Here is a 24,285-nt window from a genome sequence, read left to right on the forward strand (position 1 = left end):
TTGAGAAGAAGGAAATAAATAAAGAACAACATAAAAAAGAGTGTATATATAAATAGTAAAAGAACATAAAATGTTGGGCCTCTGTCTATAGTTCAGGCCCGATACCACATTACAAGAAGCTCATCATCATGGAACCAGATGCTTATACTTTGGGAAGGAAATACTAATGCCTCAAGTTTTAGCCCCTTCAAGTTTAGAATCACTTAAGAATCATGTAAACAATACAAATAAATTAATATATTGTAAAAATAAAAGGTTGATCAATATTAAAGAGAATGAATTGGTTTAAGTTTTCTTGTAACAAAAATTACTATTAAGAAAAATAATTATTGAAACACTTTATAACAAATTTTAAGTTATAAAGCTTTAATAACTATTTAAAAATGTATCCGATAAATATGAGATTAATTGGTTCATTATTATTTCAAACAATATAATTATTTCAAGAACACTTTCTCATTTGATGATGTTCTAAGGGATATTTTAAAAGAAAGGATTAAAGAATTTCAGATATTTTTCGTACAAAAATATATAATATGTAATCATGCCTCTCGATCCCAAAAACAAAAAAGGCATATTATTTTAAACAAGAAACTTAATCAATTATATTGATCTTGATAGTATCTGAAAATCCACCAGGAATGAATTAATCATTTATTTACTTTTAAGTAATAATAGATTATATATAAAAATATTTAAAAAACTTTCAAATAATTGTTTCTATCATGATCATAATTCACTGTCTTCTTACCATAATCAAGTATGAGAGTTGTGACATCCCATTTTAATAGGTTAAATTATTAAATAAAGCATCACAAAATTATAATAACGAGAAGCACTCAGATGAACATAAAACGTAGGAAAGATAACTGTTACAGTCATCCGAGAGTGTACTTTGAAAGTAAACTTAGACATACAACCATGCCATAACCGAAAACAAAATCTAAAGATTTCCACAGTTTTGCAAAAGATAAGCTCTAAGAGTATGGAATGACACGGCACTAGGGCCATAGAATTTCCTTCGAAAAGCCACATCAACGGGCCCACTAGGCTGCACTGCTACCACCATCAGGCCTACCTCCAAAAGCATTTCCATCTGCTCCCACCATATGGTGATCATTGCAAAAGAGAAAGAACACAAGACAAAGCATACACGAAAAGAAAGGGTAAGCTAGTGCAATTTAAATCTTATCATGGTATAACGGACAAGCAATTAAACATTCCTTAGCATGCAACACAGCAGACACAGAGAATCATGTTATAGCAAACAAGCAGGACACTATGACTCAATTATCCGGATAAATATACTAAGATCGGATTCACTGAACGCTTGCACTTGTGGTGGCCTCTACTGCTCTGTAGAGCCATCGCCAATGGGTTTCACCCTACCACACACAAGGTTAGCCTTTAAGCGTCTACGGCCATTATCCTGCCATAGACTAGGGTCTCCCGCTACTCTCACCACTCGGGTCAGTTTGCTCTACATGAGACTCACTGGCCCTTTAGAGTTTCGGGATGTGGTCCATACTTGAATCCATATCTTAATATACACACTACACGCCACCATAAAGTCTTCCCATGAGACTCATGGAATTACGCCTATCTCACACCAATCTCATGTTTCGTATCTCATAACCACTACTTGTTATCTCAACATTAATTTCTCATGCACATTCTCAACCAACCAACCAAACAGAATCTCATATATTACTCATGCTAGCATACAGATTTCAGTGCATACAACTCATACCACTAATGCAATCACACCATAATCTTGCATGTTCGAGATAAATTGCCACACCCAAGGTAAACAAGAATCCAAAACATAAAACTGCACTATTCTCGCCTGGGCTAGAAGCCCTCGCCTAAGCTACAGCGACTGTCTCGCTTAAGCTAGGCCTTCTCGCCTAGGCGAGACCTGGAACAGTGGCACTCTGCGAGCCCTTGCTTGGGCGAGATCGTCATTCGCCTAAAAAAAATAAAACCCCTCGCCTAAACGAGGATGCGAACAGAGTACATTGGCTTTCCTCGAGTACTCGCTTGGGCGAGCCATTCTCGCCTGAGCGAGACAACGCGTCGCTCAAAACAAGCTTTGGTCGCCTGAGCGAGATGCTCGAGCAGCACCAGGGCGAGCTTCCTACTATTCTCGCCTAGGCGAGGCGAGCTCATTTAGGCGAGAATACCAGTTCTCCCCCACTGTTTCACACATGCAACACCACAAACAAACAACATCCACCAAACAGTTTATTCACATACAAGCACAGCACTTTTAAATCATCCCAATCATGAAATAGAGCAGAAATATATCAAGTACTAAAAATTTACGAACTAGCTTCCCTTACCTTTTTGATGCAAGAAAAGGGACAACAACTTAAAGAGCACGACTTAGGCACAACGGCTCCACAGACTAGGATGGTGAACTGAAACAAAACCCCATGACCCACTAGAGTAAGAGAGTGAATCTTAAACGCAACAGAGCACCCAACTAGAAAAGGAGAAGGAAAAGGCCACTACAGGTCCAAGGAGTAACTTACCAGAAAAGAACGACTAAACTAGCTCAAAGATGGAGTTTTCTCTATGCCCTAGCAGAGCTTCTGCTTTTGTAGAGAGAGGTGAGAGGAAACTGTTTTTCTGAAACAAAGGTAAAGTAAGAAAGTGAGGGGGCTGGTAGGGTATTGGGGTCCTTCAGAGGGGCTGACCCTGGGCCTACGAAAAGGCCAGACCCAACGAATTATAAACTGGAAAAAGGGGTTTACAATATCTCCTCAACAGCAAAAATTTTTCGCCCTCGAAAAATTAGACTTACCAGAAAAGATGTGGATATGAACTCCTCATTTTCTCCTCGAGTTCCCAGGTAGAGTCACCTGTCCTACGGTCCCAAATGACCTTCACGAGTCTGGTGGCTCTTCCCTTCCGCTCCTTAACTTGGTGATCCTCTATGGCCACGGGTTGTACCACTACCCGGAGATCCTCCCTGACTTGCACATCCTCCGCCTCCAACACATGGGATGAGTCAAAAACATACTTTCGTAGTTGTGAGACATGAAAAACTGGGTGGAGATTAGCCAACTGGGGTGGCAATGCAATCTCATAAGCCACGGGCCATATCCTCCTCAAGATCTGATACGGACCTAAGAACTTAGGAGACAACTTCCTTGAGCAGATAGCCCTCCCCACACCAGTGGTTCGGGTCACCCTTAAAAACACATGCTTCCCAGCCTCAAACTTTAGGGGTCTTCTCCTCCTGTTTGCATAAGCTTTCTGCCGACTCTGAGATGCTTGCAACCTATCCCTCACCAACTGTACCTTCTCTGTGGTCTATTACAACAACTCAGGTCCTACCAAAACCGACTCACCATCCTGGTACCAACATAAGGGAGTCCTACACCTCCTCCCATATAAAGCCTCATAAGGCGCCATCCCTATACTTGCCTGGTAACTATTGTTGTAGGTGAAGTCCACCAGCGGTAACACCTCGTCCCAACTGCCAAGGTGGTCCAAGATACACGTCCTCAACAAGTCCTCCAAGGACTGAATCACCCTCTCAGACTAGCCATCCGTTTGAGGATGATAGGCAGAACTCATTCTCAACCGGCTACCCATAGCCTCTTGTAGCGTCTGCCAAAATCTCGAAGTGAACCGGGGGTCTCTATCGGACACTATGCTACTGGGCACTCCATGAAGTCTCACTATCTCTCGGATGTAGAGCTGGGCCAACTTGGCCATAGACATTTTGAGATTTACTGCCAAAAAGTGAGAACTCTTCGTTAGCCGATCCACCACCACCCATATAGCATCATGCCTTCTCACGGTGCGAGGCAAGTGGGTAACAAAATCCATAGCTATGCTATCCCACTTCCACACCGGAATATCCAAGGGCTGGAGCGTTCCACTAGGTTTCTGATGCTCCACTTTCGCCTTTTGACAAGTCAAGTCAAGTCGTTCCTTGAGGTCTTGGTACATCTTAGTCATGCCAGGATGCAGACTAAGACGACTCTTGTGTCCCTCCTCAAGGACCAATCTCCTCACCTCAACATCATCCGGCACACAAACTCTGCCTCTGAACCTCAGAACACCATCACTACCCAAAGCAAACTCCTTGGCCTGATCCGACCCAAGTAGCTCTTTTACCTTCTACAAACTAGCTCTTGTGTCTGTTTCTCCTTAATTAAGCTTAGGAAGTCACTAGATATGACCAAGGTGCTACACCTAATGAATTCCGACTCTAACTCAAACTGTAGTTTCATGTCTCTGAAGCTCTCAAGCAACTCCATCTCTTTGATCATCAAGTGTACCACATGCACGGTCTTCCTACTCAGTGCGTCCGCCACCACATTCGCCTTCCCTAGGTGATAGAGAAGCTCAAAGTCGTAGTCCTTCAAAAACTCACTCCACCGCCTCTGTCTCATGTTCAACTCTTTCTGATCAAAGAGGTACTTCAAACTCTTGTGGTCACTAAACACACGGAACTGTGCACCATACAAGTAGTTCTTCTCATGAACCTTCAGCTGCCTTGAAGCATAAGCCACCACCTTCCTCTCTTGCATCAAGACACACCCCAGGCCCTGATGAGAGGCATCACAGTAAACCTCAAAGGGTTTACTCACATCCGGGATCACCAACACCGGAGCACTCGTCAACCTCTGCTTAAGCTCCCTGAAGCTCTCCTCACACCTATCAGTCCATGCAAACGGTTGGTCCTTCCTGGTCAGCTGTGTCAGGGGTGCCACTATCTTGGAGAATCCCTCTATAAACCTCCTGTAATAGCCAGCTAAACCCACGAAGCTCCGAATCTCAGTCACTGACTTGGGACACTACATTGTATCACATCCTCTACCTTAGCTGGATCCACTACTATACCCTGAGATGATATCACGTGCCCCAAGAATTGCACCTCTCTCATCCAGAAGTCGCACTTTGACAACTTGGCAAACAACTGTTTCTCCCTCAAGATACCAAGCACTATCCTCAGATGCTCGGCATGTTCCTCATGCGTCCTGGAGTAGATGAGAATGTCGTCTATGAAGACCACGACAAACTTATCTAGAAACGGGCGGAAGATCCGGTTCATGTAGTCCATGAACAAAGCCAGGGCATTAGTCACACCGAATGGCATGAACATACTCGTAGTGCCCATATCTGGATCGGAAAGCAGTCTTCTCAACATCTTCTGCCTTCACAAGGATCTGATGATAACCTGATCGTAGATCAATCTTGGAGAACACTGACGCCCCACGTAGCTGATCCATCAAATCATCTATTCTTGGCAAGGGGTACTTGTTTTTGATGGTCAGCTTGTTCAGCTGCCTATAATCCACACATAACCTCGAGTCGCCATCTTTCTTCTTTACCAACAAGACAGACGCTCCCCACGGCGAAGCACTCGGCCGTATAAACTGTTTCTCAAGCAATCCCTCTATCTGCTTCTTCAACTCCACCAACTCCGCTGGAGCCATGCGGTAAGGAGCTATTGACACAGGGCCAGCTCCCGGTACTAAGTCTATGGAGAACTCAACTTCTCTCCTCGGGGGCAAACCCGGTACCTCTTCGGGGAACACATCCTCAAATTCCCTGACCACTGGTATCACGGTGATTTTCTCTTCCTTCTCAACCTCTATCCTGGCAAAGACCATATAGCACTATGCGTCGTCCCGGATTTCCTTCATAACCCCATGGGAAGACAACAACTCAGGCTCCTCTGAGTTGGAGAACAACAACTTCTTCTCTCGGCAATCGATGAGAACGCGATTGGCAGAGAGCCAATCCATTCCCAAGATCACATCTAACCCTTGCAGAGGGAAGCATATGAGATTGACTTTGTATACGCGTCCCTCTACCTCAACTGGAGATCTAGCACACACAGAAGAAGTCCTAACCAACCAAGATGTCGGAGTAGATACCACGAGGTCAAACAGTAGCTCACACACCGGCAGACCCAACTCTCGCACACAAGACTCTAACACAAAAGAGTGTGTCGCTCTAGAATCAAAAAGAACACAACAAGCTTTGCCAGAAATCACACAACAACCAACGAGGTAACCTGCACCAGCTGCCTTTGACCCGGTCATCGCAAAAATCCTGCCCGTAGCTTGAGGCTTGCTGTCTCACCTCCTCTGCTAAGTTTGACCAGAAGTTTGGCTAGGAGTCTGTGGTGAAGGTCGTGCCACTGCCCTCCTCAAAGTGGGACAATCTCTACCAAAGTGGCCCTCCCTGCCACAATGGTTGCATCTGCGGAACCCGGATAGCTGCAGGCAGAAACTCTTCACGTGCGGTCCTCCGCAGTGGTGGCACTGGATCCTGCTGGGCAGGGAAGAAAAGCCTCTAGACCCTTGTGGCTGTGGATGAGGCATAGCATAAGGCTTCTTCTTCTCTTTAACTCGTGGCCTGGACCCAGATGGTCCGCTAACTCTCTATTGTGGCTGTTGCTGGGCTTCCACCTCTACCTTCATACGCTCCATGACCCTGGCCTTTTCCACCAAGGCCGCAAAGTCCTTGATGGACAGCGGGGCCACCATCAAGCGAATGTCTCCTCTGAGACCATTCTCAAACTTTCTGCAACGCCACTCCTCATCTATTGGCATGGTGTAGAAACGCCCCAGATGCTTAAATCTCTCGGCGTACTCAACTACTGACTTGTTCCCCTATGTCAGCTGGAGGAACTCCACCTCCTTTGCGTATCTCACGCTGTCCGGGAAGTACTCTGAAAGAAACCTCCTCTTGAAGGTTTCCCATGTGACATCCTCATGCTTCTCTTCCATCACTAGCTTCATGCTGGCCCACCAATGCTCAGCCTCTCCTGTGAGCATGTAGACATGAAAGCAAGCCTGCTCTCATCGGGGCACCTCGTGGCATCAAAGATGCGCTCCATATCTTTCATCCATTGGTCCGCCTGGTCGGGACTCTTCTTGCCATCAAACCTGGTAGGTTGGTGCTTCAAGAAATCCTCTAAACTCCATTCAGGGGGTGGAGGTTGGGGATGAGGACCATACATCTGAGCACCAGTAGCTCCCCTAGCTGGCGGAGAGCATCCACGTGCTGCCTCTGAGCGTCCTCAGCAGCCTGCCTAGCAACCTCCATCCGTTGCATCATAAGGTTCTGTTACTTAAGAGAGGCTTCCTGGCGCTACATCGCCGCCTCGTGCTGCTGCAACATGGCATTGCTTTGCTGGGTCAAAGCAGCAGCTATTGCCTTGATCGCCCTAGCAAGGTCTTGCCCATCGCCCTGAGGGGGTGGAGGAGGAGCTACGCGAGGGGGTGCCATATCACTGAACACACAGAGAGAACCACTAGAAACTTGGTTTGACTGGAAACTCATCTAAACACAACAAGAAGGGCACAACGAAAGCTAAGCAAACACCTAGCCTACAGACACTTAGGAACGAACGCCACCATAAAGTCTCCCCATGAGACTCATGGAATTACGCCTATCTCACACCAATCTCATGTTTCGTATCTCATAACCACCACTTGTTATCTCAACATTAATTTCTCATGCACATTCTCAACCAACCAACCAAACAGAATCTCATATATTACTCATGCTAGCATACAAATTTCAGTGCATACAACTCATACCACTAATGCAATCACACCATAATCTTGCATGTTCGAGATAAATTGCCACACCCAAGGTAAACAAGTATCCAAAACATAAAACTGCACTATTCTCGCCTGGGCTAGAAGCCCTCGCCTAAGCTACAGCGACTGTCTCGCTTAAGCTAGGCCTTCTCGCCTAGGCGAGACCTGGAACAGTGGCACTCTGCGAGCCCTCGCTTGGGCGAGTCCAGCTTGCCTGGGCAAGATCGTCATTCGCCTAAAAAAAATAAAACCCCTCACCTAAACGAGGATGCGAACAGAGTACACTGGCTTTCCTCGAGTACTTGCTTGGGCGAGCCATTCTCGCCTGAGCGAGATAACGCGTCGCTCAAAACAAGCTTTGGTCGCCTGAGGGAGATTCTCGAGCAGCACCAGGGCGAGCTTCCTACTATTCTCGCCTAGGCGAGGCGAGCTCGTTTAGGCGAGAATACCAGTTCTCCCCCACTGTTTCACACATGCAGCACCACAAACAAACAACATCCACCAAACAGTTTATTCACATACAAGCACAACACTTTTAAATCATCCCAATCATGAAATAGAGCAGAAATATATCAAGTACTAAAAATTTACGAACTAGCTTCCCTTACCTTTTTGATACAAGAAAAGGGACATCAACTTAAAGAGCACGACTTAGGCACAACGGCTCCACAGACTAGGATGGTGAACTGAAACAAAACCCCATGACCCACTAGAGTAAGAGAGTGAATCTTAAACGCAACAGAGCACCCAACTAGAAAAGGAGAAGGAAAAGGCCACTACAGGTCCAAGGAGTAACTTACCAGAAGAGAACGACTGAACTAGTTCGAAGATGGAGTTTTCTCTATGCCCTAGTAAAGCTTATGCTTTCGTAGAGAGAGGTGAGAGGAAACTGTTTTTCTGAAACAAAGGAAAAGTGAGAAAGTGAGGGGGCTGGTAGGGTATTGGGGTCCTTCAGAGGGGCTAACCTTGGGCCTACGAAAAGGCCAGGCCCAACGAATTATAAACTGAAAAAAGGGGTTTACAAGAGCTCATGTATTTTCTCAAATCCAAACATTTCACCATAATAAATTATATATTTTATTTAAATTATTTACCACTTTACTAAAGATATTTTCGAAAAATCAGAAGTGTTCGCAAATAAAGTAAACCATCAAATTCATGGAATCTACTTAAGATGTAATATCTAATATGCATCTAACAAAAAACAATGAATGGAAATAATAACACCCAATACATTTTATATAATCACAATAATTATTTCTAATTTTTCAACAGCTTCATAACCAATTAAACCATAATAAATAAAAAGAGTTTACAATCATATATAACAACAACATAATTAAGGTTTATTTATCACACAATGATTGTATTCATGATTTAAATTTTTTCTAAGAATAAATTAAATTTAATACTAAAGTATATTTCAATGAAAAAATATTTTTTCCTTAAGATACCTATAAAGGAAGGGGGATCATGGTTGATGTGATATATCTAATTATGATTTTAGTTTATGAAGTTTTTGAGTAAATATATTTTCTGAAATTGACTTTATTTTCCAAATTTTTAATTTAATATAATGTTCTAGTTTCAGAAGCCATGTACAGTTAACAAAGTGATAAAGAACAGCTTTACCATAAATAAAAAAAAAAAAACTGATAAAAATATTTATCATCTGTGATTGTAAACATCATGCTACAACTTTTGTTAGCTTAGTCTCGTTAAAAATAAATAAATAAATACCTTCTTAAATTTTTTTATGAGATATTCAATATTTTTTTTTAGTTTGGAAGATGATGTTATCTTCCGGTAAGTGGACCAGATCTAATACAGATGGAAAAAAAAGTTGTTGTATTATATGTAATTGGTATACTAGTATATATAGTAACACATTTTGTATATATTAATACATTTTTTATTTGTTTAATTTTTCATTCTTTAGTATTTTTTTCATTAGTAATAAATTAAATTTATTGTAATATTTGTTTTAATTATGTATTTTGAAGTCATTTGGACTACTCTACTTTTTAAAATGTTTTTAAGAAGTTGGGATAAATTTGTTGAAATTTTATAAAATAACCATATGGATTACCCTTTATGTATATTAACTTAAATCTTCACCATTGGACATATTAAAATTTATGATTAGGTCCAAATTTGCTTCAAGTTTTCAGAGCCTATATAAGGCCTCATTTTGCTCAAAACAAAGGGACATAAAGTTATTTGTCAAATTTTTAGAGTTTTAGTTTTTTTCATTTTCTTTTCTCTTTGTTTTCATTTTTATATTTTCACATTCTTATTTGTTCTTTCGTTGTATTTATGATATTCAATAATGGAAAACTAAATTGTTAAAATAGGCAAACTACAACAACTAATAAGGTTTTGATGATAACAAAACATTCTACTAGACGAGTAAATCTCTCATTAGAAGTAAACTATGATTAGACGACTAAGAAAAAGTGTCTAATGGAAGTACTAAGAAAGAGAAACTAATCAATTATGTTCGAAGATCAAAATACATGATTTGTAGTATTGCTTGCATGCGCTAAATTGATTAATATTAATGCATTGAATGTGTACACGAAAGCAATAAGTCTGGTATATGCAAAGGCCAAATCTAAGCATTAGACGAGTCTAAGGATTAAACGAGTCAAGGTGTTAGACAAATCTAACGATAGAAATCATCAAGTAAATGCATTAGACGATCGAAGTCTTTAGACAACCTAAGTCACTGTGTTAGACGACTAAGGTGTTAGATGATGACTAAGTCATTAGATTACCCAAGTGTTTAAGGACCATAGTCTTAAACAACCCAAAGCAACTTAAATCATTAGACAACCTAAGCGTTAGACAATCTTTAATACTGAACTTTTATGATATACTTTGATGATATGAGGTTTTTGATCTCTGATTAATCATGCAAATTAAAATATTAATACAAGTGTTTGAAACAAAGATTCAAGAAATGAATTACAACAAATACTATTATTCTTGAAGAAGAAAGTTTTTCAATCAAATGTTCGAATGGATTTAATATTGAGAAATATATTATGAATGAGTTGTTTGATTAATAAAAAATATATTATTGCTCTAATGATTCAAATGGAGAATCAAGTTGCACAAAGTTTCCTTAACAAGACAATCAACAAACATTGAAGAGAGCGTAATTCAAAATCAAGTTTGAGCTCAATCATAAAAGGAAAAAAGATATCCTAAAGAGCATTAATTGATTTAGATATGACTAATGTAAACACACACAATGTTGTTGTGTATAGGCATTTTTAAATATTTTGATATTGTAATTTCTCAAATTTAGTTAATTTGATTTACAAAGGGTAAAACGAGATGCTAAAAATATTTAAAAATAATAAGTAACTAATGAAATCATTAGAAAAATAATATAAATTTTTAGAGTTATAAAATCATGAGCACATAAAATTAGGGGGTCCTCAGTGTTACAAATTCAAATAATGGTACATGGTCCCCTCTCCCATGACCATTGAGTTCACTTATAGCTTAATAGAAATGGAGTATACGACTCCAAGACCAGTTATAGGAAGCTCCTTCCCTCTTCACCACCTATACTTCTTCCTTTATATGAATACGAGAATCTAGTAGAGTATAAGGATAACTTCCAAAGAGTGTCATTAGTAAATGCATAACACTAGACTTACTTGTCATACCATTCCTCCTTAGGAATTATATGATCATACAATTCAAACACAACATTCAATGCATATAAAACATGCCTCATACATGTTAACACCTCCTCATCAAGTCATATATGCCCTAAAACCTTCATTCTCACGAGTACTATTTGTATCTACAAGATTTACCACATTCTATTCAAATAAGCTTCATACATCATTAAACTCATATTAGAAAGCTTTAATACATCACCGCAATTCCATGTAATAAGCACCATGAAACATCAATGTTCAAAAACAACTAGTAAAATTTCATGAAACACAAAGAAAAACACAAATGTCACACATAACAAAGAGGAGGTGTGAGTTCATGTTAAAAGTGAAGAACGCAAATAAAGAGTTGCACGAGTAACCTATGAATTTTTCCACAACCCATGGATTTGATATGGTGATTCATATTATCTTAAAAAATATAGTATACGACACGTTTTCGATATAACGATTAATTTTATATTTGAAAAATATACGATGTTATTATAATTTGTTTTAAATCATACCACAGTTGAAAATTTTATTAATAAATATTATCTAAATTGAATATACTAAATATATTAAACTCAATATATGAATTAAAAATGACAAACAATAGTTTTAAATAATTTAACAAATGAAAATTGTAAATCACTATTTATTGTTTATTGCCTAGAAATAGGAATGGTATCAATTCCATCTCCTCCTTGAATATCATATGTAAATAAGGTAGCTTCCATATTTGTTTCATCAAGAGATAATGTTGCCACTCTAAGATTTCTAATGTCGTCGAAGTCATCGCATGTATCTCCACTAATGTCCCACATCTTACTACTCCCTTGGTTGTATTTTTCATTCTTCCAAGCCAAAAGTCTCAAATTAGTATGCACATAAACTAAGTCTCCTGCTCTTTTAGAATCCAAATTATTTCTTTTTAATGAGTGAATGAATGAATATGTACTCCAATTTCTTTCACAATAAGATGATGAGAAAGGTTGCACAAGAAGTTTTAATGCTAGCTTTTGAAGGAAAGGGGCAGAAAAACCATGCATCACCCACCAAGATTTAGGATCTAATATATACATATCTTCAATTGTGTTAAAAGAAGAAAATATTTTTGATTTTGATGAGAAATCAAAATATTCAAGTGCAGCCTTTTGTCTTTCCTTACTAGTTGTGAAAAAACTTTTTCAAACACTTATTCCTCTCCATATAAATCTTTTTATTCTCATTTGTGGGGATCCTATTTAAACTTTCTTGAAGCCATTCTTCACAATAATACCTATGAATACAAATTTTGAGAAAGAAATATATTATAAAAGTTAGTAACTTTCCAATTATATAGGTACAAATTATTAAAAAAAGTATTGATAATATACATTTACCTAGGATTCAAAGAATGAGCCATGCAATGGAGAGAAGGGCAACTTTTAGTCCACCTTGCTATTAGTATATTGTAAACAACTTCATAAAATGTTGATGTATCATTTACTTCTTTTTCTTCTTGCCTATATATAATTGTCTTCACCTTTTCTATCATGGTATCCCACCACTCATAAATCAAATGAAGAGTGAGACTATATTTATCAAAGGCTCTAAGCATGTTATATATAGGCTAAGTGAAAGCCAAAATATATGTAACTTTGTCCCACCATACGTCATTCAAACAAATTCTTTAATAGACATCATTCACTCTATAGGAACTCCATTCTTTGCTAATCACCATGGATTGCAATTAAGGGTGATCATGGATCAGATTTTTGAAGATCCAATCTAGATCCAATCCAGATCCAGAAAATTGAACCAGATTTTAGATCCAAATCTGTTTTTGTTGTGAAACCATTTTGGATTTTTTTTTTTTTTAAATCTAGATCCAAATATTTGGATCAGTTTTAAATCCACATCCATTTGTAAATCCATATTTTACTTATTTTCTCAATAACTCTAATTTTAATTTTAATTTTATATTTTTAAAAATATAATAACTATTTATTTAATATATAAATATAGAAAAAGTTAAACAATATATAAAATACAATAAATATTAAAAATTAATCATAATATTTATGTAAATTCTTAATATTTAAAAAACTAAGAAATTCACTACTTCAATTTATTCATTGTGGATCGTCATATGTAAAACTTGCAACCTGTGATTAGTCAAATATTTGCAAGCTCATATACATAGAAAAACTATTCTACTTGATTTGACAACTTAAAATTGTCCACATTCATGATCAACAACTACAATTCACCATAAATGTATTAACTAGAATTTCCAATAAACATCAAAACTTAAAATAAACAACTCCATATCAAAAGTCCATTAACCACAAATGTAGTAACTAGAATTTCCAGTAAACATCAAAACTTAAAATAAACATCTCTGTACCAAAAGTTCAGTTAGTATAAATGTAGTAACTAGAATTTCCAATAAACATCAAAACTTAAAATAAAAAGTCATTGTAAGGGGAAACATTGAGAGTTATTGGACATACTATCACTATCGATCTCCATATCAAAAGTCCATTCACCACAAATGTACCTGTAAGTAAACATTTTTTTATCATTGAAGGTATCATTATAACATCAAGTTAGTTAAATCAATGATTGAATGTATAAAAGACATTACTTTCCACCACATGTATCCATATCCCACCATAACAATAACAATCATTGTTACATATTTTTTCCACCTGTACATTTTTCAAACAAGTTAGAAAATAACATTTATTAAATCAACATTTATTAATCTACTAAAGAAAATAGTTAATGTACTTATTGATTGGAGGCATGAGGATTGAGCTTTAACTCAAAAAATTCATGTTGTGGTCAACATTTTCTTGAGAAATCAACTCTATAAGAAATGAAAAGATTATCATTACTTAATACATATTTAACTGTAATATTATTACATAATTGAAACATCAACATACCTCTTGGTCAGCACATTCAAGCTCTTCAAAATCATAGTCCAATAATGATGGTAAAGGCGTGTCTTTTAACCAATCTTGTGTACATATAAGTTCCTCCACCTTTTGATGTGATAAAGAACTACAATATGGATCAAGCACTTTTCCTCCTATGCTAAATGCAGACTTAGATGCTACAATAGAAACATGAATAGCTAATAACTCTCGTGCTATGTTTGAAAGGATTGGAAATCTACATGAATTAATTTTCCACCAATCGAGAATGTTCAAATTTTCACTTGTTTCAAGCTCTTCCTCTAAATACTTTTAAAGCTCAGATTTGTTCGAAGAGGTTAATCATGTTGTTTGCAAAAATTTGTTCCAACCATACAGATCATGTTTATAAGAAGGTATCTTTGCATGTGGTTATTGTGTATCACTTCTAGCTTCGTTTCGACTTTTATATTCATCAAACAACAAATTCAAAGAAATATTCAATCTTGACTTGAACACACATCCATCATTTGTTTTTTCAGGATCAGAAAGTTGATCAATTGCCCAATTCATATAACTCATTTTGTATCTAGGATCTAAGACAACAAAAATCAACAACATATTAAACTTATTAGGTTCACCCCAATATCTCCCATTATTTTTTTTCCATTTTTGCAGCCATTTTATATGTAGCATATTTTGTATCATAAAACTCAAGCTGATCAAATGCATTTTTATGCTTGAAAGCAACATCTAACATCAAATAGGTTGAATTCCACCTTGTTTCAACAACCAACCAAATACGACCCTTATATTCAATATTTTGTCTTTCAACACACTCTTTGAATTTCATAAATCTTGAAGGTGATGATCGAATGTATTTCACTACAACACGAATTCTCAAAACAGAATTATCAATCTCTTTTAGCCCACAACTCACAATTAAGTTCAAAATATGTGCACAACAACACATATGAATATAGTCACCTTTCAAAACCATGTTATTCCAAGACAATAGTATTTTCTTCAAGTGTTGAACTCCTGTGTCATTTGATGTAGCATTATCTACTGTCAAGGTCAAAACGCGACTCAAACCCATTTATGACTTGGCCTCTCCAGTATGACTTATTACTTGACGAAAATTCAAAATCCTTTTATGAAAATTCCAATCTTTGTCGTTGAAGTGGGCTGTCAAACACATATAACTTTGATTTTGAGGTGAAGTCCATGTATCAGTAGTTAGACAAACTCTGACAATGCTGAGAAAGAAAATTCTTCAAATATACCTTCTTTGCATTCCAGAATGTTACAATATTTCGTGATAAGGTATGGCGTGGTGGGATCTTAAATCTTGGTTGCAAAGCATTTGAATACCTTCTAAAAGCAACATGCTCTACAAACCGAAAGGGAAGTTCAACTTCCACAAACATTTTTACTAGTTCTTCTTGACAAAGTTGTTGGTCAAATCTACCATAAGAAGGAGAGTTAATGTTCCCATCAATTGTTGAAGATGCACTAGCTTTTTGCCTCTTGTTTACTTCTTTATTGGGGTTATTTGGACATCTCAATATATGATTACGCATGAAGTTGTTCCTTTCTCATATCGAATAACAGCATCCAATACTTGCATTGAGCCCGCTTATCTGAGTTAGGTTCTAGTTGAATGAATGATTCCAAGCTTTAGATCGATTTTCCCGTCCTTCATGAGAAGGGGGTCTCACATTTATGGAACCACTAACAACTAGTGGGATAGAAAGTGCATGCTCAATTGGTTTTGAGACAGAACAATTATCTTCTTCACGCACTAATGACATTTGTAGAACAATATCGCAACAATGACTAACCAAAAACACAACCTAGTAGATATGAGAAATCAACAAATTTAGATGTATTAACAAAAACGGAGGCATTTGTATCAACACAAACAGATAGTGAAATGTATAAACAGCATTTATGACAATATGGAGTGGATTTGTTCCGTTGCACTTATAATATACACAAGAGTCTATTATTATCTTTTTGCAACATATAGGATCTTACAAGCTTACACTAATTTGTTTCATAGCAGATTATCTGACTAAAACTAACAGTCCACTAACTCTTGTCATGTTATTTTACAGTGTAAATTATACGATTTAGGGAAATAAATATAGATTAAATATTCAATATTTTCAGCCATTTTGTTCTTTCAAGATCACTCCAGATGATAAAAATTTCTTCCAAATTATACATTATGAAATTCATTTTTTTCCTTAAAAAAATTATCTGGATTGTATAGTTCACAAGCCATTTTCTGCTTTCAGATTGTGCAAACCAAAATCCAGAAATTATTTTTACTTTCAAATTATACAATCCAAAAAGTTTTGAAATTGAAAAATGTAAAAGTCAAAAAATTACATCAAAATTGTAGAGTCCAGAATCCAGAAAGGATAAAATAAGCAAAAAAATGTGGAGTGCAAGAAGAAAGTACCCAATTGTTAGGGGCAGTGGTGAATGTATAATTAGCCTTTATACATTTCATTTATTTGGGTGATGTCACTTAAAATTTAGATATTGGTTTCAAGAATTCTAATTTTTAAGATATTGAATAACAATTACACACGCACAACATAAACAAGTAAAAACTCAAAAAATATAGTGTACAGAGACACTCAGCAAATGGCTATTATTCCAATATACAAGGAAAAATTAGAAAAAGAGTAATGATAGCACATTAAAAGAAAGCCAAATATCATTAGAGTCACTTTTAGGGAAATGCTTTTTAAATTGCAGAAACATGAACTTAAACACTAAATTTTGGTTGTTTTTCGTGGAGGAAAGTGCGTAGCCTGTAGCTTTCATATGGATTACACACTCCTCACTCCAATTTATTAATTACACACTTTACTTTAATGGCCACTATCCCGTGGAGTGCACACTCCACAAATATAATATATATACTTTCTTTCTCTAAAATCTCATGCCAAATCCAAATTTGTGTAATTCTAAATCAAGCCATTTGTTTTACTTTCTCTTGGATCTTTTACTTTCATCATAATAGCTTCAACTTATATAAGTTATGATGGTGGTGGTTAACATTGTAAGAAAACATAGATTTAACACAAGTCAAAACTGACCCTAACAAGCAAAAATCAATACTAAAAGTATTTATTAACCTCAGATTTGCATCTCAAGCAACTTATAACTTAGTGTATATTCTCTTACCTTTGTATAGATATTTTAATAGTGTAGTACAAACTTCAAATGACACTTAGTTAAAATAAAAAGAATATAACACCCATTTGATCTATTGCGTTGAGACATTGAGTGCAACAAAAAATCAGAAGAAATGCAATTCGTACAGACAAATCTATGTAGAAACTTCATATTCTTGTGTAGGCAAGCTATCCAGATGACAATATTTCATACGCGACCAATCAAAAAAGCTATCAAATGCACAACCTAAGATGAAGGGTTGCATACTTGAAAACAAGCTTCCAAAAACACGCGTGCCTTGACTTTGATCTTAATCTCGAGCAAAATCTACCAAATCCACTATCGTAGTACCACTTTGAATTTTTATTGCATTTTCTGAAGCGAAATCTGAAATTGGAGTCAATAGAAAAAAGGAATGAAAAAGGGATAGAAGGAGAAACAACAAGGAGCAACAAGAATGAGAAAGGAGATCGAGTAACAAATATATTGTGTTACATGAAGAAAGAAGAGAAACAATGATTTAGGATTTTATGGTTCTTCAACGTATTCCAAAAAAAAATTCGGAGTTAGGGTTTAGTGAATTGAAATTTTGGATTAGAGGAGGGGTTTTCAGGTTTTAGGTGGTAGATAATGCAATTCAGATTTGGCTCAAATTTGTTTGGATCCAAATAAAAAAGCTTAGACAATCCAAATGTTAAAATCTATAAAAGTAAAACAAAAAATCTGATTTAGAAAATGATGACATATGGATCAAAATTAAAATCCAGATTTTAAAAAATGGGTTTTTTTTAGATCGGATCAGATCAAAAGTGGATCAGATAAGGCAAAACAAATTTTTTGCCCACCCTTAATTGCAATGAAGGTTTCAAAAATTTAAACCTTTTCATCATCGCTATAGCAGATGCAAAGCATGTATCCACAACAACAAGTAACGTCAAATGTGAGAAACGATTGAAAATTGCTAATCTCATGGAGTGATTCATGATAAAATTCCTAATAAATGAAACATCATCAATAATTTTTGTAATCCAACTACACTCACCATAAACCACATCATTCCCTTCAACATTCTTTGTTGCACATATGTTCTTCAAGGCATGATTTAATGTATGCACAACATAAGGTGTCCAAAAAAATTTAGGAAATAAACCTTCAATGATCATTCCAATAACTTTGCACATAGGAGCATTATTTGTTATAACTTGCACAACATTTTGTTCCATTACTTCTTTAATAACATCATTCATTTTGTTAGTTATGTACTACTTATTCTTTATTTCATCAGAAGCATCAACCATTTTTTAAAAAATAGGAGCCCCCTTACTTGTGGCCATAAAATTATTTAAAGGTCTCCTTTGGAAATCTGTCTATCCTAGATACTATTGCTAACCCCCTTTTTGTTCCAAGTTGATTTGATTGGGTTGAGTAACCTTTGAATGTGTGCTCTCTCTTGTTCTAATAGGGTTGTCCTAAATGAATTGTATTAAGGAGGGACAAAACCACTAACATTATGATTTGCAGCTAACAAATATGAATTGACTTAATATGGGTTTCTTGAAAGGTTAAAAGGCAATCCAAAAGAATAAAACATTCTAACTATGAAAGGATTGAGATTTCTTTGTCCTCCATGTTGAATGCCCTCGCTAAGGGACCATTATTCCTTCTTTTTAATGAACTATTTTCATGTCTATCTTCAGTGGGCAAGGGAATATACTTAGGTTTTACTATATTTTCTGCTAATTCAACAACCGATTTCAATTCAACCAAATATCCTTCATTGACCTTTGAGCACACATTAATTCCAAACCCATGAATTTTCAATAAATGAGCTTTTACTCTAGAATAAAAACTTTTAATTTTTTTGACAAAAATTGCAAGACTATCTATTATTGCCCCTTCTTCTACTCCTTTGCTTAATAAAGTGACATATGCCCATAAAGGCACATAATCAACTTATTGAACATCTTTTGAAATAAAATTACTTGAAATTTTTCAGTTAGAACTAAAAGAATTTGGTATTGGTGTTGGCTTTTTCTCTACTCACCTAACCATAAATAAAATATTACATTTGCTTTATAAATAAACAAAATCAACATCAAGCAAACAATAGTAAAAAAATCTATAAAAGAAATAAAAATACTTTAAAAAGAAGAATACCTTAAAAAGTCGATAAAAGAAGTTATAAAATATAATATGTCAAATACCTCCAAAATAACAAGAATTGAATGTCATTTCAAATAATTTTTCTTCTACACCTTCAATGATACGTAGATTGTTATTATTCATGGTTGGTAGTTATTATTAATTTGCCTATTATCCAAACAAAAATAAGAAAATATAAACTTAAAACAAAATAATTGTACATTTTGATTTTAAAATTTTCATTTATTTTTTAATTATATGACTAACGATTTTTTTTAAACTATTGCAATGTTACATATAGTTAAGCTATTGTGTTTTTTTAATTCTTGTTTTACATATAAATATTTAATTTTATAGTTTATATTTCTTTAAAACTACTGTTATATTTTATTAGTTGTAAAAAATTTGTTATTAATATTTTAAAATTTAACTTGTATCTTATTTTAATTATTTTTATTTATTGTAATCTTTATTTGAAAATTTAATTTAAAGAAAAATTGAATAATAATTAATCAATTAAAAAAGTATTTAAATCTATTTTATTCTGGTTGTTAATATTAAAAAAAGAAGTGCCAAAGAAATAAAATAAAAACTTTTTGATAAGTTAAATTAAAGGAAACATGATTAATAAATTTATATAAATATATGTTTACGTGGTTTGTTATTGGTCATTGGCTTGGTTTGTTACTATTATCATTGGGTTGTTAATATTAGAGATAATGATATAAAGATCAACGAAGAATCAGATGAAAACTGCATTAATGATGCCATTAAGGCGTAGTCCAGATTTTTAGCTCATCAAGACGTATCCGTGTCAGATTTGTCCTGGACACGGATACGCCACCATGATCCATGTGTTCTTGTATTTGAACCTAGCAGCCTTATGATACATTTCAAACTAAGATCATGTGATGATCTTTCCTTTACCATTTTAAGGAACTCATTAGTTATAGATAAATGCCTATACTAATGAAATCTCCTCACAACTTTACTCAAAACTTATCTCCTTAAACTTTTATACTAATTTATACTCCTCTACCATAAAACCCATAACTTGAATTCTCTTTCTACTTAAAGCATCTACTATTACATTTTCACTCCTAAAAAAATACCACATTGAAACCCATAACATTATAATAACTTTATTCACTCCATTTGTCTCTTGTCCACCTTTTTTCGATCAACCCAGCACTTTTAACTATTGGTGATCACAAAACACCTTTTACTAATTTCATAAGGATAACACCTAGTTTTCTTCATGAGTAAGATAGTTCTTCTCATGCACCTCCCATTGTTGAGAAACATAACCTACCATCCTTCCGCTACGCCACTCTGATTAACACACATTCGCATAAACTTATAAAACTAACAAGACACTTGAAGCTTCTTCCTTCAATGACACACAATCACTTATTCAACCTTACCAACTCAGCAAGAGCCATTCTATAAGGAGCTACTAAATATGGTCATGTTCCCAACACCATGTCAATAGTGAACTACACCTCTCCTCTAGGTTGTCGTTCTAGCACATGCTTCAGAAAAATATCTAGAAACCCTTCCACAACTCAGATCCCTTACATTTACTTTCCATCAGCCTCTATTAAACATCTCAAACACAAAAAACGTGACTCCACACGTCCACTTGTCATCCACCTAATGTGCAACCCCTGACTTTAGCTTCTTTGAATCAAAGAACACCATTTCCTTGGCACCATAATCCACAAGGATGCGTATCGATCCACCTCCTGAAATATGTACAACTTGAAAAGGATCACAAATCAAATCGGTCTTGAATTGTATCCCTTGATCACCACAAGACATACGACACCATGAAAACTATCTTCTATAGTGAAAACAAGCGCGACCTCGACCTCCCTTGCCAGCAGCCTAACTCATTTTCAATACTTGTGATACTAAGGAGTGTACGCTTCCAAACTAAACCAAAATCCTTTGTTCAACTATCTTTTTTGTGACTTGTATCTTTGAGTTAGACCTATACTTTTAACCACTTTATCAGTAACCGTTGTGTACACCCTTCCACTACTTAAGACTTTCCATTTACTTCCTCACTTGGATGTGCTCTGACAACACTAGCCAATTTTCCCCTTAAGGATAAAACTTGGCGGTGTGCCTTTCCTTCTAGCACATTACACATTGCACCTCAGTCTGAGAACAAACCTTTATCAAATGTGAACCTCTCTACTTGGAATATCCATTCTGCTATGCACTTTGCTACTACTAGTTATAATAGAATTCAACCACTTTCTTTTTTATGTTGGATTTCGCATAAAGATCCTACGATACATTACCCTTACTAGCAAACGATTTTCTCTCCTTAGAAAATACCATCCTACTTGGTTGGTCCTTAAAGCTCTATGTCACTTAGTGTTATGCACTAAAGATGAATTCTCCCTTTTATATGTACCTTGGGACCACTGCCCTCCTACGCTTAATATTCCAGCCTTCCACAATCTTTTCGCACTCCAACCTTAACACAACTTGAAAGTAGACATTTCTCATGTACTTAAACTTTTTGTTATGTTTACACTAACATCTCTCACACACTAACCTTAAGGACTCCTCTTCTCTTGCCAACTTTTGCTTCATCCGAAGAATTACCTTTCCAAAATCTCCTTTTGAAATTCATGTTTAATCCAAGGTATGCCTTTTGATTCCAACATCATTCCCCAACTCACGCAATCCTAACTCAGCTTTCCTCACCTACAAATAGGAAAAACATTGCAAAGGTAAGTAGCTTAAGTTCACCATGAATTTGTGTTCCTCTACTACGATTGAACACTACACACAAACCATATAGGCAGAAACATGACTAGAACTGGCAATGGCAACACAACTCAAATTGTAACTCTTTCTCACCCCTCTAACAAATCCTAACACTTTTATATAGGCACTCACAAAATCTACTAACTACATAACCCATTTTATAACAACTACCTAGGGATGTCAAAAAAAATCCATACCCGCGGGTATCCACGGATAAAACCCGCAACGGGTAGGAAACAAATATTAAAAATGGATACCCGCTACCTGCGGGTACGTGTATTTTTTATACCTGCATGTTAACGGGGCGAGTACGGGTATCATAGTATCCGTACTCGTGGATACCCGTACTCGCTAAACTTTAATTCACAAAAGTACCCTCTTATATATATATATATATATATATATATATATATATATATATATATATATTAGTAAAAAACATTCTGGCCGAAATTTTTCTAAGTTGCACATCTTGTCTTCTCTTTCCTTTATTTGAAATTAGGCATATACATCAAATCCTATATAGACAATGACGTTTATGGTATGCTTGTTGTCAAATGATGGAATCAAAATAAGAATACTTGGCACGTGATAATTGAGGTTTATTATTTGTTTATTTTTGTTTATTCTTTAGGAATCAATTGGAGAAAGTGGACTTTTTTTATCAAAATACTAATTAAAAAATTTTCATTGTGTTGAACGTCATTTAATATTTACTTTTATAATTATTTGGACTTGTATGAACTTGAGTTTATTTGAACTTTATTTAAAATTTATGATAGTGATGTATTTTATTTTATTTTATTTGAACTTATGATTAAATATTTGTTTTTTAAATAATTTTATAAATACCCGCGAGTACCCGTGAATACCCGCAGATATGAAAAAAATAGGCAGGTACCCGCATAACGGATACCCGACGGATATGGATACGAGTACGGGGCGAATATTTATCCAGCGAGTAGGGTACGGGGGAGCTACTACTCCTACCCTACCCGCCCTGTTGACATCCCTACAACTACCTATGGTTATCACTCATTTCCCCAAACTTTCAGAATTAAGAAGGAAAAACATCTTTGATGTAGTCATGAATGTACACCCTCATCACTCTTTCTTTCCTTAATACTTTCAATTTCATAGTAATCTCTATAATCTAAACTTAGACACTTACAAACACATGACATGATTGCATTTCTCTTATTTTTTTTATAAAGTGTGAACTATGAGTTCCTAAACCAACCATGATCAAATCTTTTGAAATCATTACGTGGAAATGTTTCAAGCTTTGCTTGGGGACAAGAAAAAAGCTAAAGTTAGGTCATGTTGACAGGTGTCTAGTATTAGTTAAATTGCATATCATTTAGATACTTATGTTGCACTAAATAAATATAAAAATCATTAGAATTGCCCTAATTTTGCATAATTACAGAATGAGGTAATGGGCAAATCTAAAAACGTGGAATTTAATACATTTTGTGCTATTTTGTAGGTAAAATGAAGGAAATTATACAGTTGGTGTTGAGCCTTAAAAGTTACAGCTCAAGCCAAAAGATTAACTGAGAAAGTTAAATTTTAAGCCTGCGGCGAGCAGCGAAATTTGACGCTTAAGTCACATTTTAAGAAAATGTCACTGTAAAGAAACATGCAGCTCTAAATTTGAAGCTGAGCATCAAAGGGAAACCTCCAAGGTAGGGAAACCTCCATTGCTGACCTGCAAAAGATGGATGCCCAAGCTTGGGAAGAAACCAACTTTGGAAGGAAACCTCCATGGCTAAACTTCAAAGATGGAAGCTAGAGCAGCACCTTAAATTCTATAAATACAGGGCGTGACCACTGGGTTTATTCATGCTGAATTTGTATACTATCCCAGAGAGAGAAACTCTTAGATTATTGTAGTTCATATAGTATATTAGTACATAGATATGGAAGGAAGGATGTTACTCTAAGTTCATCTTGTATTCATCATCATGAGCAACTAATTGCTCTGTAGTTGGGATTAAATGTAAC

At 35.8% G+C, this 24,285-nt stretch overlaps 1 protein-coding gene and 1 pseudogene across 1 annotated transcript; both read right to left on the reverse strand.

The window, feature by feature from the left end:
- Window positions 1-5,639: 5,639 nt before the first annotated feature.
- LOC114191157 (uncharacterized) lies at window positions 5,640-6,068 on the reverse strand. The gene has a single exon (XM_028080339.1). The coding sequence runs from the start codon at window positions 6,066-6,068 to the stop codon at window positions 5,640-5,642; it is 429 nt and encodes a 142-aa protein (XP_027936140.1).
- A 6,564-nt stretch (window positions 6,069-12,632) lies between these two features.
- Window positions 12,633-22,573, reverse strand: LOC146884617 (uncharacterized; annotated as a pseudogene).
- Window positions 22,574-24,285: the final 1,712 nt, after the last annotated feature.

The sequence above is a fragment of the Vigna unguiculata genome, chromosome 7, assembly GCF_037176805.1.
Source record: "Vigna unguiculata cultivar grain cowpea cultivar isolate G323 ecotype 2 chromosome 7, ASM3717680v1, whole genome shotgun sequence".
Lineage (NCBI taxonomy): Eukaryota > Viridiplantae > Streptophyta > Magnoliopsida > Fabales > Fabaceae > Vigna > Vigna unguiculata.